This window comes from Balaenoptera acutorostrata, chromosome 2, assembly GCF_949987535.1.
Source record: "Balaenoptera acutorostrata chromosome 2, mBalAcu1.1, whole genome shotgun sequence".
NCBI lineage: Eukaryota > Metazoa > Chordata > Mammalia > Artiodactyla > Balaenopteridae > Balaenoptera > Balaenoptera acutorostrata.
This window is the reverse complement of record NC_080065.1, coordinates 176,719,292-176,734,100: the sequence shown is the minus strand read 5'-3', so window position 1 is coordinate 176,734,100 and position 14,809 is coordinate 176,719,292. Positions and strand designations below refer to the sequence as shown.

Genomic DNA, 14,809 nt, shown 5'->3' with positions numbered 1-14,809 from the left:
GGGGCAAGGAGGACCTCAGGTATTGCTTTGCCCAGCACACAGGACGTGTTCAGATATGCATTTGTTGATGGTGGAAAAGGAGGTCAGCCCAACCTCATAGACCCGTCTCTGCTCTAGGAATAGTTGGGAACACCCCTGTCTTAGTTTGGTGTGCCTCCGTATTGACCCTGAAACAAGGATTCAGGTGCAAGTAGTTCATCTGGGAAGTGACTCCAGGAAGTGGGGCTGGGGCACAAGGGGGGGGAGACAAGGAAGAATGAAGGGTCAAGCAGGTTACCCGCTGCGGGCAGCGGGGCTCAGCCTCTCTGGGAGCCTGGGTAGAACTCACACCTCAGAGGATCTGGGAGGAGGGGGCAAGGGAGCTGGGGAATTCATCCACCTACTCCCAGCAATCTTTGGTGGAGGGCTGCTCTCACAGGGGAATTCACTCCCTGGGCCTGTCTCAGCTTCGAAGAAAGTCCTGAGACAAAGGCGTGCCAATATTGGTTATTTACAGATGCAGATACTGGTTGTCTCAAAGACAAAGAGATGTACTATATATAAAATAGATAATCACCAAGGACCTACTGTATAGCACAGGGAACTCTACTCAGTATTCTATAATAATCTATATGGGAAAAGAATCTGAAAAAGAATGGATGTATGTATATGTATAACTGAATCACTTTGCTGTACACCTGAAACTAACACAACATTGAAAATCAACTATACTCCAATATAAAATAAAAATTAAATTTAAAAAAAGACAAAGATGGGACTTCCCTGGTGGCGCAGTGGTTAAGAATCCACCTGCCAATGCAGGGGACACAGGTTCAAGCCCTGGTCCAGGAAGATCCCACATGCCGCAGAGCAGCTAAGCCCATGTGCCACAACTACTGAGCCTGCGCTCTAGAGCCCGCGAGCCACAACTACTGAGCCCGCGTGCCACAACTACTGAGCCCATGTGCCGCAACTACTGAAGCCCGCACCCCTAGAGCCCACGCTCCACAACAAGAGAAGCCACCGCAAGGAGAAACCCGCACACCGCAACAAAGAGTAGCCCCTGCTCACCGCAACTAGAGAAAGCCCGAGCGCAGCAAAAAAGACCCAACGCAGCCAAAAATAAATAAACAAATACATTTATTTTTTAAAAAGACAAAGAGATGTAGATACTGGCTATTCACAGATGCAGATGTGGTTGTTCAAAGTAAAAGTCATAAGATCCAGATCCCTGGACAAAACTGAAGACACCCCCAAATTATTTGCATGGCCTCCCTCCTCTTAACCACAGAGCCCTCTGTTTTTCAGCATTTCTTGCCCATCATGTGAGGCTCCAACAACAACCTCTTCTGTGGCATAGTTCCATGGTGGTTCCTACTACATTTCTTATTCAGGAAACGGGTCTGGGGGTTCCTTCGGTTGAGGAGGGTCTCTGGGACCCTTTTTCTCACCAGCAATACTTTTTATAAATGAGGTCTTAGGATGGGGTCTTTACGGGGGGGCTTTCTACGGGAGGGTCCTCTTACCTATCACCATGATTCTTACTCACCTGTATTTACAGGAGTGACTTTTTGCCCTGAGGTTCGGGGTCTGTAGCCCCCTTCTGGAGCTGATGTCAGCTGGTCCACCCCCGCAGGGCTACACCCACTGTTTGGGTTGTTTGAGTAGCTTAGTACACTTCCTGTGTTCTGGGCACAGTGCCAGCCACTTCACGTGTATCAATTCATTTAATCCTCACACCTCTTTGAGGTGTAGGTACTGTTGTGATCCCTGTTATACAAAAGGGGGAACTGAGGCATGGAGAGGGGAAGTAACTTGCCCAAGGTCACCCAGCTGGGAAGTGGCAGAGCTGAGATTTGAACCCATGCTGGCTGGGATCTTAACACTAAACTGCTTTCTTGCCAGTTGGTAAAGAGACCTGAGCCCCGAAGGATCTGCCACTCCCCCTGGTCCTTCCCCCAGGGCCTCCCAGCCTCCCCAAGATCCATCCTGATTGTGAGTTGCAAAATACACTGAAAGTCACCCCGACCAGGTGCCACGGGAAGCTTCTGTTCTTCTCAGCCTAATGTTTATTGAGTATCATCAACCATACACCTATGTGGGGTCTTTGTAAATCATCTGTTATCCTGGGAAGCAGGTACTATTAACACTGTTTTACAGGTGACAAAACTGAGGCCCAGCAATGTAAAATCACCTGCCTGTGGTCACCCAGCCAATACACCACAACATCGAACCCCCGCCCACCGGTCTGACCCTGAAACCCACCTTCTGCTTTCTGTTCTGGCTTCTTTCTTCCAGCATCTTGGCAACAGTTGGGACGGAGTTTGACCTAAGAACGCTGAGGGCAGTTCGAGTGCTGCGGCCGCTCAAGCTGGTGTCTGGAATCCCAAGTGCGTGAGTTTCCAACCGTGACCAGGGGTCTGCTCAGGGGGTCCCGCGAGCCCTTGGTTTCCCCTCTGCATAGCGTGTCACGGGAACCCTTGGGTGCGTCCCCAGCCTGGGTCAGGGCAGCCTCCACTTTGGGGAAGTCCCTCAGGGAACTCCCCACCAGGCATCTGGCTGCAGGTCTGGGTGAGCTCCTGAAAGCCAGCCAGGAGCTGCACCCCATCACCACAGCACCCATTTATTGAGCATTTTCTCTATCAGGAGCCATGGTAAGCGCCACCCAGGTCCTCACACTCACAACCCTGTGAAGTAGATAATGCTGCTATCTCCGTTTTACAGATGGGGAAACTGAAGCTCAGGGCGGCTGAATAACTTGAGCAAAGTCACGTGGCTGAGAATGGCAGAATTAGGAGTTAGCCAGTCTGACCCCAAGCCTGGTAATACTGGTGGCAATGACCGTTACCATTCGTTGAGTGCCTGCTGTGTACCGGGCACGGCAGAAAGAGCTTTTTGTGTATTATCTTAGTCCATCCTCACGATCACCCAGTGAACCCATTTTACAGATGAAAAGGTGGAGGCTCAGAAAGGTTAAATGACTCACCTGAGTTCTTACAGCTTGACAGCGATGAGCTCCAAAGTCTATACTCGTTCCGTGCTATTTTCTCATCCTCCAGGGATGCTTCTCCTCCAGATCCTCTGTGGGTGGCTGCACTATACAGGGTCAGGATTAGGTTCAGCTGGAAAAAACGAAAGAAAAACAAAACAAAACAGGGCTAAACTTTTTCTGTCCTACTGCCTCAGTAGTAGTAGTAATAATAATAATAACAATAATTCCTATTTTTTTTAACATCGTTATTGGAGTATAATTGCTTTACAATGTTGTGTTGGTTTCTGCTGCATAACAAAGTGAATCAGCTATATGCCTACATATATCCCTATATCCCCTCCCTCCTGCGTCTCCCTCCCACCCTCCCTATCCTCCCTCTCAAGGTGGTCACAAAGCACTGAGCTGATCTCCCTGTGCTATTATTTTTTATTTATAAGCACTTACTATGATCTCCCTGTAGTATTATTTTTTATTTATAAGCACTTACTATGTACCAGGCACTGTTCTAGGTATTAACTCATTAATCCTCACAACAAGCCTGTGAAGTAGGTTCTGTTATTACCACCATTTCACATTTCATTAGCTTCATTCTTCAAGTTCATTGCCATCCAGATTTAAAGAGTAAGATTTTCCAGATAACCACCAGCAGGGTCTTTTTGTTAGAAAGAAGGCACTTCTACTCAGGTGTCTGCAAGATTCCAGTGGGTGCCTATGTCATATTAAATCAAGGGCCATCCCAAAGCTAATACTAATAAGAATTTTTGTTTAATGACCACCTCTGATGGGCCAGGGACTTTGCTAGGTATGAACCCTCTCATTTAATCCTGAGAGGGAGGTGCTATTCTAATCCCCATTTACAGACGAAGAAACCAAGGTTCAGAACGGGAACGTGACTTGCTCAAGATCACTTTGCTAGTCAGGAGATGACTAAGTCAGGTTCCCTAGAAGCAGATTTAGATAGGTGTTCAGATGCACTTGCTATATTGGGGGAGTGCCGTCAGGAGAGAGAGAATGAGGGCAGCAGGACGGGGTAGCGGAAGGATCTGAACAAGGATGCAGTCTCAGCCGGATCCTGCAGGGAGCTCTGGAGTGTGAATAACATCAGAGTTGTCTCCCACTTGAGGCAACAGACTGGTCTTTTGTACTCCTGTGGTCAGTTATTGGGGGTGGGAGGTGGGGAAGCGATAGCCTCCCAGGTGGGGAGCTTTTGATAACCAAGGGCAATTCTATGAAAAGAGGAGCATCTGGGAGCCGTTAGCAGCAAATGCCCACAGCAGCTGGAGGGAGGGTCCACCAACAGCAAAGGAGACCTGGCCTGGGCATCAACTTCAGCCAGTGTCCAGAGCCTTAGCCACTCTGCCACGTGCATCAGCCTTACATTTTGGACCCCTTGGAGTAGCATAGTCCCCCTGTGATCTCCACCCATCAGGAGGTGCTAATCGTGGGCCACGGGACGTTCTTCTCATCAAGAAGCAAGACCCAAGCTATATGTTTGAATCCTCATTTTAACCATAGACTTTCCTAAACATACAGAACAGTGGTTACAAACAGAGGGTTTGACATCAGTCCGACCTGGATTCAAATCCTGGCCCTGTTACTTATCATGCCCTAAGGTGAATCATGACATCCGCTGAGGTTTGCTTCCCACCTCTGTAAAGTGGGGATAATTTTACACGTGCGCCTGCCTCATGGGGTTGTTGCTTAAAGCCAATGAAATAATGTCTGGTTTCCCAGGGTTGGAACTAGGACATTGACCGCTTTCCCAGGCAGAGCTGCAACTAGCGTATATGGCGCCTTTGTATGAATTAGGAAAAGACGCCCTCTCTTGGTGGAAAGAAGTGAGAAAAAGTCACCCCGCTCTGGGTGAAAGCCACCCAACACCCAAGAACGGGGCTCAGAAAGCCATGAATTTCCACCTCTTTCTTGCCCAAAAGGTCATCAAATGGGACAGCCTATGTCCAATACTTTTAAAAATATTTTAAAGATGAAAAGTGGGGAATTCCCTGGCGGTCCAGTGGTTAGGACTCCGAGCTTTCACTGCCGTGGTCCCGGGTTCAGTCCCTGCTTGGGGAACTAAGATCCCACAAGCCGCATGGCGCGGCCAAAACAAAACCAAAAAAAAAAAGTGCTCTAAAATATTAGGAGGAATGGTTCCTATTATTATAACGAGCAGCCTCTGTGTCATCCATCTATCTTCCCTCACTATCGCCCGGTCCCCAGCCTCCTGCGTGCTCTGGGTTCCCTCAGGAGGCATCTTGGGGGTGGGATTTTGGGGTGCCTTCTCACGGGCCTGTGGGGCCTCTCTCTCTGTGTCTCCCCAGGTTTACAAGTCGTCCTGAAGTCGATCATGAAGGCAATGATCCCCCTGCTGCAGATCGGCCTCCTCCTATTTTTTGCAATCCTTATTTTTGCAATCATAGGGTTAGAATTTTATATGGGAAAATTTCATACCACCTGCTTTGAAGAGGGCACAGGTAGGTCCGAGCAGCAGCGTATTTTTTTCCCAACCTTCCTCCCCTTTCTTTTCTCCCTTAGGGATAAGCTCCTGGAAGGGATCTACAGGGGTTTGCTTCTTTCTCCTGGAAGCTGGGAGAACCTCCTCCCGAAAGCACTGCAGGCAAGGCAGGGGGTGAAACAGTCCCCGAGATCTTGGTTGTCGCCGGGGCATTGCATTGGGGTCCCCGAGAAGCTGTCCCGGGGTGAGTGGTTTATTTGGGAAGTGATCCCAGGAAGCACCATCAGAGGAGTGGAGAAGTGAGACAGGGAAGGGAAAACATCTAGTCAAGGGGGGTGTTATCAAGTAGGTTACCATCTTGGGCAACCAGACCTCTGTTCCATTGGGCACCTCGGGGGAACAGTGTAGGTCACACTCAGAGCCATCCCACACGTGGGGCGAGGGAGCTGGCTACTTATCCACCAAATTCCATCCGACGTTGGCAAGGACTGCCCCCTGGGAGGGCATTAAGGCCCTGGCACAGCTGGCTGCCCTGACACTGGGCTGGAGCACGTATCAAAGGTGTTTTCGGTGGGAGCACGTAGGGGCGAATGACAGCAGAATATAGGCGCGGTGCCCACAGCCTCTGCCTAGTTACCTTGCAGTGACCCCAGCCCCTAGCGCGTGCTGAGCTCTAAAGCCTCCTTACCCTGGAGGAAAGGGAGGGTCGAGGAGGGCTCCTCCTGGTCTCCCCCAGAACATGCCTTAAAGCCGTCCCGCGGGGAGTCCTGGCAGCAGCCAGTCAGAACCAGAGCGCAAGCAGGATCTTGGCTCATGAGCTCCCGGCACTATGCCAGCGTCAACCCCTTAGCTGCTGGATCGAGAAAGCAGGGTGGGCGCAGGAGAGAATCCAGGAGGGCCAGGAGGCACAGCCCTGGTGCTTACCTCTGAATCAGCAGCGGGGCAACTGCTGGGGATAGTGTCCCACGCTATCCACACACTCAAGGACCCAGTAGCTTCCAGATACATCTTTGATTAAATCCCCTGCTATCCAAACCTAGCTGCTTGCTCTCTGACCAAGAACCAAATCAAATCAAATCGGAGGGAAGTCTGTATTTCAATATTTGGACCACGGGCCGCCTCAGTGTGGACCGGCTGAGTGACAGCGCTAGTCGTGCGTCAAAGAAACTGTGAATTGACACAGTAAAGCCCAAAGTGGAGCCCGTTGGGAAGGGAAAGAGATTTCAGGCCTGTCTTATTAGGAAGAAGATTCTGTCCTGGAGTGGTTTCCCATCCACCTTCTCTTCCCGATGACCCCTGGGTGGCAGAGCCCTCTCCCCAGACCTCCCAGGGGGCAGCAAAACCCAGTAAGGAAGGTTTATTCGAGATGCTTTTATTGCCTCCTTTTTCTTGCTCCCCCCACCCCCGTCTCGTTCTCTCCTGGGCTTGTGAAGTTTGCTCAATATGGGATGTCCTAATTATTTCTTTCCCCGATGAAGAAGGTGTTAATTGAGGCAGAGCTATTTCTGCTCCTGGCCTCGTCACCCAGGCGGAAATGCTAGAGGGAGAGATACAGGGCAGGGCCCCTCAGAAAAATCAGCCGAAGGTAGAGAAACCAGGATTCCTGGATCCTAGGGTTTTTGTTGTTGTTGTTGTTGTTTCTCTCTCTCTCTCTCTCTCTCTCTCTCTCTCTCTCTCTCTCTCTCTCTCCAGCAAAGGGGACAGAGGACTGGCTTGAGTCTGAATTGAGGTTTTAAGGGGACAGATGTGGGTGAGGCAACCGGAGGGTAGGAGGCCTTGATTTAGGAAGGATGACTGAAAAGCTCGCAATTAAAAATATAAGGCATGTGAGTAAGAGACAGATATAAACAGACACCCAGGCAGCAGGTTAATTTTAAAATATATTTATAATCAAATTCCTCAGACTCTCTGGATGGTTGCTTTTCTAGAAGCAGCCCTCAGAGTGTTTCGTGATGAGGGGGCAGGTGGGGGGTTGGGGGGTGCGGGTCGCAATCAAGAACACCACTAGGCAAAGCTGCTAAAGACAGACAGGTTTTCTCTTGCAGACAGGTTCTCCTTATCATCAGGAACACGGTTCCTGTGTGCCCAGCACCGCGCTAAACACCCAGAGAAATGCCAAGGAAAAGTGGAAGCGCCCTGCTTTCTAAGAGCTTCCAAAACAGTTTGAGGAAACAAGACCCCCTTGTCTGCAACTAGTCCGTAGCAATGCAGGTTGATGCTGCTTTTGTCTCCTCACCAAATGTGAATATTCGGGAGCTATTGTAGCCCCAAGGAAAGAAAGGGACCTGTGTTCACTGGGCTAACCCGTGGGCTGGGTGGGCGGAGGGTGGGGGGGGCACATTGGTGGATAGGTATTGAGCCAGACTTGGACACAAGGTGGAAATGGAGAAGGTTTTGGACAGAGGTGACCTTCCCAACAGACAATGGTTCTCATTCATTACAGGAGCCCATGCAATTTTCCCCCTTGCCCTGAGCCTTATGTTTAAAAGATTTTGCCTTCCCATCTGTATTCATTAAATAATAGCCCCTGTACCAAATCTGGCGTGAGTGGGGAAGGGGTTTCCCACAACTTAAAATAGTGGCCGATGTGTCATTGCTTCTTGAGTAGTAGGTGTCCCTTCTGAGATGGTAAATGTCATTTTGCATGACCTCGAGTTTCTATTTAACCGGAGTTTCAAAGGCCAATAAGATTCATGCATTCTATGTTGGTTTATTTCACTCTGTTGCTTACTAAGTGGAGGTTAAGAATGGGCTTCAAAGCCTGTATGTAGGCTATATATAACCTATATATAAATATATCACATTGAGATATATTTTTGTTTAGTGGGAGCTTGAGTTTACACACTCAGCTGTTTGATTTCTTGTCGGACAGTGTCACTCTCTGAAAACCTTCAAAAGTATCTTTCACTGAATAGAATCCCCTCATATCGCGGCTCTGGTCCAATGGGGAAAAGCCTGGGATATTCTGTGCTCCCCTAACTCCGTGTTCTCATGAAGGCGTCTCTCCTCGGTCTCCCCATCAACACCTTAGAATTCAGACCCGAACTTTATGGCCCAGCCCAACTTTGCCAGGAAGCTGTTTTTGGTTTCCAGCAAAAGGGACATCCATTTACATGTGTCTCTTTCCTTGTGGCATTTTCACAATCTGCCTCCTGCTATCTGGGGAGAAAGCTTAGCTACTGTGCCTAAGGGTGAGTACTGTGTGTACTGGCCTCCCTCACCCCCAGAACAGCTCCCTGAGCCCAGTACATCTCAAAAAAAAAAAATCAGTCAGGCTACAGAAGAATAACACAACCCAATTGACAAGTTTGTGCTGATGGAAGTCTAGAGAACACTGCCCCCAACCACCTCAAAATTCACACAGCACAGTTACCAAAACTGACTGTATTTGGGACCTTAAAGTGCATGTCGACAGATTTCAAAGGACAGAATAATACAAAACATATCCTCTGACCACAGTGCAATTAAGCTGGAAATCAAAGTTTTTGGAAATTAGGAGACATGCTTCTTATTTGTGGATGAAATGGTAAGATGTCTGAGATTTGCTTTAAGAATATTTTAGTGGCAAGGCAAAATATTTTAGTCTGGGGAGGGGATGTGGATGAAACAAGATTAGCCCTGAGTTGATAAATGTTGAAATTGATGATAGGTACAGGGGAATTCATTATATTATTCTATTTTTGTAGATATATGACAAATTTTTAATGCTTCCTGGTTATCCATGAGTCAAAGAATAAATAATAATGGAAATTGCTAAATATTTTACTTGAACAATAATGATACTAATGCATGACAGAATTTGTGAGATGCAGTTAAAGCTGCACCTAAAGAGCAGTTTATAGCCTTAAGGAACATTAATTCATCCCAAAAGTTTAGGAAAAGAACAAAAAAGGAACAACGCTTAGAGAAGAAATTAATGAAATGGAAAACCATGAATAGGTCAACAAAGCCAAACACTGGACTTTTTGGAAAAAGACTGCTAAATTCATCTCAATAGCCATTTTTCTTCAACAGCATTGAATCTTCGCTGGCTCCTGTTTCTCAGAGCTGGTTTTGCTGGCCCTTGCCCCTGATTTTTCTCCCCTTCCCTTTCATAGATGACATTCAGGGTGAGTCTCCAGCTCCGTGTGGGACAGAGGAACCTGCCCGCACCTGCCCCAATGGGACCAAATGTCAGCCCTACTGGGAAGGGCCCAACAATGGGATCACTCAGTTCGACAACATCCTATTTGCAGTGCTGACTGTTTTCCAGTGCATCACCATGGAAGGGTGGACTGACCTCCTCTACAACGTAAGTGATAAGGGGTCGTGGAGAGCCAGGACCAGCCAACTCCTGAGGCTGCAGTGGAGGGACCCTGAGCCGGGGAGGCCGCCGAAGGACAACTCAACACGGCCCCAGGAGAGCCGGCCTGAGGCTCAGTCCTTTGAGGATATGGGAGTGTTGTCCTCAGAACTCTAAGTAGAGAAGGGCCCTCGGGAGATGGAGATCTAGAGGGCACACAGATGCTGAATAATTTTTAATTGCACAAGTTTTTAAATATAATTTTAGATTTTTGAATATGTAAAGGTTGTGTAAGTTAAAAACCAACATAGATGAGAGACAGAGAAGTGTCCTTGAGCACCTATGCAAAGGGGCTCTGTGCTGGAGCCCTCACTGACCCTCCTCCAGCCATGCCCCTCCCTATGGGACTGACAGGAAATGTCTACCAGGAGCTAGTGCCACCACCACTCCACTTTCTAGATCACATTTTGGGTCATCTTAGATCCTAGAATTCCCTCCCCAAGCCCAGATTCCATGGACTTGCATGAGATTCTTCCATGGGTCTGTTCTCTGACTACACCACCCATTTGTATCCCCTGAGGGCCAAGGGTGTCCTTGGGGTGGCTGTTGGCACAGATGTGGCTGGAGTTTGGACGTGCAAGTTGGTGTGTCCATGCATGTGTGTGTGGAGCACCCCCTCCCCTGCCTCCAGGTGACAGGCCATGATCAAGGGGCAGGGAAGGCTGTCCCCGCCCCATAATCCAGTGCAGACATCCAGATTCTAAATTCCAGACTGACCTTCCAAGTGCTTATGAAGGTGTGTTTGTAAAGGAGACGCATACAGCATGTTTTATTCAGTAGCTTTTAAATATTTACACATATGCGTGGGCCTCGGTTGGTACTCTTGTCCTAGGTCTTGAAAATGTTAAGTTCAGGTCAGAAAAGATGTACACGCCTACCTGCCCCCCCACCCCCGCTTCCGTCCTGCATAGCATCTCTAGGAACCGACAGCAGGTTTGAGAAGCTCAGGCTCTTTCTTGGCCCTGACCTGCAAAGAGCTTGGGCTAAAGGTTATACCCAATTGGCCAAAGCTTGCTTGGGCTCTAGGTTTGTTTCTTTTCTTTTTTTTTTAATTCTGTTTATTTATTTATTTATTTATTTATTTTTGGCTGCGTTGGGTCTTCGTTGCTGCGCGCGGGCTTCTCATTGCGGTGGCTTCCCTCGTTGCGGAGCACGGGCTCTAGGCGCGCGGGCTTCAGTAGTTGTGGCTCACGGGCTCTAGAGCGCAGGCTTAGTAGTTGCGGCGCACGGGCTTAGCTGCTCCGCGGCATGTGGGATCTTCCCAGACCAGGGCTCGAACCCACGTCCCCTGCATTGGCAGGCTGATTCTTAACCACTGCACCACCAGGGAAGTCCCTAGGTTTTTTTTCTTTACAAGGCTGTTGCAAGAGGAGGCTTCAGAGGGAAATGAACCCTCCTGGGAGTGAAACAGAGCTGGGAGATAGGAAGGTAAGGAAATTTAGGCAGAGAGTGGGGGTGGAGAACAGGAGCTAAGAAGAGTGTGAACATGGAAACAGGTTATATCATGGGGTTGGACATCCAGAAAAAGGGTCCGAGGTTCATAGGAAGACAATGGAGATGAGCTCAATGGTGGATGAGGAAGTGTGAGCAGGGACACAAATTTCCAGAGGGTTCTATAGTTGTAAGCACCATCATCTTAGGGGATATTTGCCCTGGAAGCCTAGAGCTGAATCACCTTGGGGGAAGCAAACTCGGGGGAAACAGTTGAGAGAACAGAGTCAGGCATCAGGCTGCTTGGGTTCCCCTCCCGACTCCACCACTTCCTTGCTGTGCAACCTTGGACAAGTCACTTGGGCTCTCTGTGCCTCCATTTCCATGTGTGCAAAATGAGGAGAAGCACAGTCCTACCTCACAGGGCACAAGGACTGAGGGAGGTGAATATATGTGAAGCATTTAGAACAGTGCATGGTCCAAATTTGTAGGCCAAATTTTCCACCCCAAAGGGCACTCCTTTTAAAAATGTAAATGAATTTTTCATTGTGAAAACTCCAGCAGCACCTGAAGAAGTGGAGTGAGCCATTGGGTCCCACTTTATTTGCCACTCTCACCCCACTGGTAACTGCCACTAACTCAGAGTAGCCTTCTAGAACTTTCCATGCACTTACATCCCACAGTCATGCTTTGGGTGGAAACCCAGGGAGCAGGGATTTGAGCCTGATGTGAGCCTAGAGCAGTGATAAAGTACCACAAACCGGGTGGTTTAAAACAACAGACATTTATTAACCTCACAGTATGGAGGCCAGAAGGTGTCAGCAGGGCCAGGCTCCCTCCAAAGGCTCTCGGGGAGGATACTTCCTTGCCTCTTCCAGCTTCTGGTGGCCGCCGGCAATCCTGGGCATTCTTTGGCTTATAGATTCTCTGTTGTCCACTCGAATACCCCATCTTCACATGGCCATCTTCTTATAAGGACACTGGTCGTATTGGCTTAGGGCCCACCCTACTCCAGTACAACGTCATCTTAACTAATTACATCTGCAACAACCCCATTTCTAAATAAGGTCACATTCTGAGGTCCTGGAAGTTAGGACTTCAACAGATCGTGGTGGGGCAGGGGTGGTGGGGACATAATTCAATTCATAACATCTCCCAAATGAAGTGCTTGCACCTGAACCCTTGTCTGGGGTTTCCTAAATTAAGACAACCTCCCCCCACCCTGAAACGCAACCACTAGGACAACTCATTGCTAAGGGCAGGGGCTAAGTGGCATCTTTGAGTTTCTGCTGACGAGGACAGAGCTATTGCTTTTCCAGACTCATTTGGGTCCTGCCCTGGTGCTCTGCCATTTGCCAGGCCTGCCCTAGGACTCCCTTAGCTCCATCCAGCCTCAGGCAGGCACAGTGTCTGGACTATCTGTCCTTTATGCTTGTGCTAGAGCCAAGCCCGTGGGCATGACCTCACCATCCGCTATCAGGTGAGATCCATGGGAAGAGTCCAGAAGCACCTGCTCCAAGCATCTTAGAATCCACAGGCACAGATGCCAGATGGATGTCGTCCACCTGGGTGGGCAGTGCTTTATGATCCCAACGTCTCATTTCTTTTCTCAGTATCATTGAAATCCATTTGTTTATTCCATAATTACTTATTGAGTGCCTACTGTGTGCCAGGAAATGATCAGGTGATCAGGGACAACACGATGAAGACGACAGACAAAAATCCCCATCCTTGTAGGGGAGACAGATGTGACCAATAAACATTGTAAATAATAAACTACTCAGAAGGTGGAAGATAGACATGAAGCAAATACATAATGTGGGACGTGGTGACATGACCTGTGTCATCCTGTGAGGACAACAGCAGCATAAAAGGACAGGTGTTGGGGTGTGGGGGCTAGTCTAGGTCAGGCAATGAGGGAATGCTCCTCAGAGGAGGTGACATTCCCACAGAGACTGAGAGAGCCAGGCAGATGTTTGGGGGGAGAACGTTCTTGGCAAAGGGAACAGCAGCTCGCCTACACAGTGTGCTGGGGCCCCGTCCAGGTTTTTCCCTTTTCAATTTGTCTCTTTTCTTTCCCACTTGGCTTCCTGGTTAAAGTGCCTTTTAGAAAAAGCCTAACCTTAACTAATCAGCGCCCCTGTCGAAGATTTATATCGGGATGTGCACCCCAGCGTTGTTTGTAAAAATAGAACAAAACTGGAAGCAACTGGTTAAGTACCGTATGGTCCCTCCATATGATGGAGTATCATGTCATTAAAAATCATCTGTTGGGAGAATATTTAAGGATGCGGGGAAATGCTCACCATATAATGACAAGTGGGGGGGGGAACTGATTTTAAAAAAAGAATCAAGGTGAGATAAGCCTTATGTCTTAGTCAGCTCAGGCTGACAGTACAAAACACCATAGACTGGGCAGCTTAGACAGCAGAAATGTACTTTCTCACAGTTCTGGAGGCTGGAAGTCTGAGATCAGGGTGCCAGTATGGTCCGGTTCTGGTGAGGGCTCTCTTCCTGGCTTGCAGACGGCTGCCTTCTCACTGTGTCCTCACATGGTGAGGGCAGAGAGAGAGAGAGCAAGCTCTCTGGGATTAGTGACTTTTACAAGGACAGTAATCTCATCATGCGGGCCCCACTCTCATGACCTCCTGTAACCCTAATCACCTCCCAAAGGCCCCATCTCCAAATGCCATTACATCGGGGATTAGGGCTTCAACATATGAATTGGGTTGGAGAAGGGACACGATTCAGTCCATAGAACCTTATAATCTCAAGTGTGTAATTTTGAAAATATAAGGAAAAAAGACTGGAGTCCGCTGTACCGAGATGGCCTTTAGGTAGTGGGATTTGGGAATCTTTATTTTCTTGATACTTCTCTATATTGTCAAAATTTTCTACAATGAGCACAATTTACTTTTATCCTCTTTTTTTTAAATTGAAGGATAGTTGGTTTACAATATTGCATTAGTTTCAGATGTATAGCATAGTAATTCAGTTATTTTTTTGCAGATTATATTCCATTTTAGGTTATTACAAACTATTGAATACAATTCCCTGTGCTATACAGTAAATCCTTGTTGCTTAGCTATTTTATGTATAGTAGTTTCATAATTTACTTTTATGATCAGGGAGTGCATTTAAACTTGTCTTGCTAAGAGTTTAGGAGGAAAAAGATTTTTGGTTACTCGTAGACCTGGAGATGGGGAGGAAGGACAGGAAAAAGAGCATTTTCTGGATGCCCATTGTATGCCGGGTGTTTTTATCTTATATTACCTGTCCAGAGAGAGTCCACGTCAAAATAAATAAATGACTTATTAATTGACATAACAATAATAAATGGTCATTTTATTGCTTTATTATTTTTTTTTTCAATTGTATATTTTAATTTAAAAAAAATGTCTGGTATATTCTTATACAAATCAGATAATCACTTCATAGTTATTTTATTTTATTTTATTTTATTTATTTATTTTTTTACTATAATAACATAATATTATATTATAACATAACATAATATTGACATTCAGTCCAGTAATCCTCCACTGTAACAGCTCCTTTACTTTGCAGTGAAAATTGATTTGTATATTCTTTGCCTCTGAGTCCTTGTGGG

General features: G+C 47.6%; 1 protein-coding gene across 8 annotated transcripts in view; it reads left to right on the top strand.

Annotated features, from left to right (window-relative positions):
* CACNA1A (calcium voltage-gated channel subunit alpha1 A) overlaps window positions 1–14,809 on the top strand; it is a 242,651-nt gene that overhangs the window by 107,491 nt on the left and 120,351 nt on the right. For all 8 annotated transcript variants that reach the window (XM_057540773.1, XM_057540775.1, XM_057540779.1 and 5 more), the window contains exons 4-6: window positions 2,278–2,369; window positions 5,293–5,445; window positions 9,524–9,717. In XM_057540773.1, the coding sequence (XP_057396756.1) occupies window positions 2,278–2,369; window positions 5,293–5,445; window positions 9,524–9,717 (439 nt within the window). The remainder of the gene's footprint in view (window positions 1–2,277; window positions 2,370–5,292; window positions 5,446–9,523; window positions 9,718–14,809) is intronic.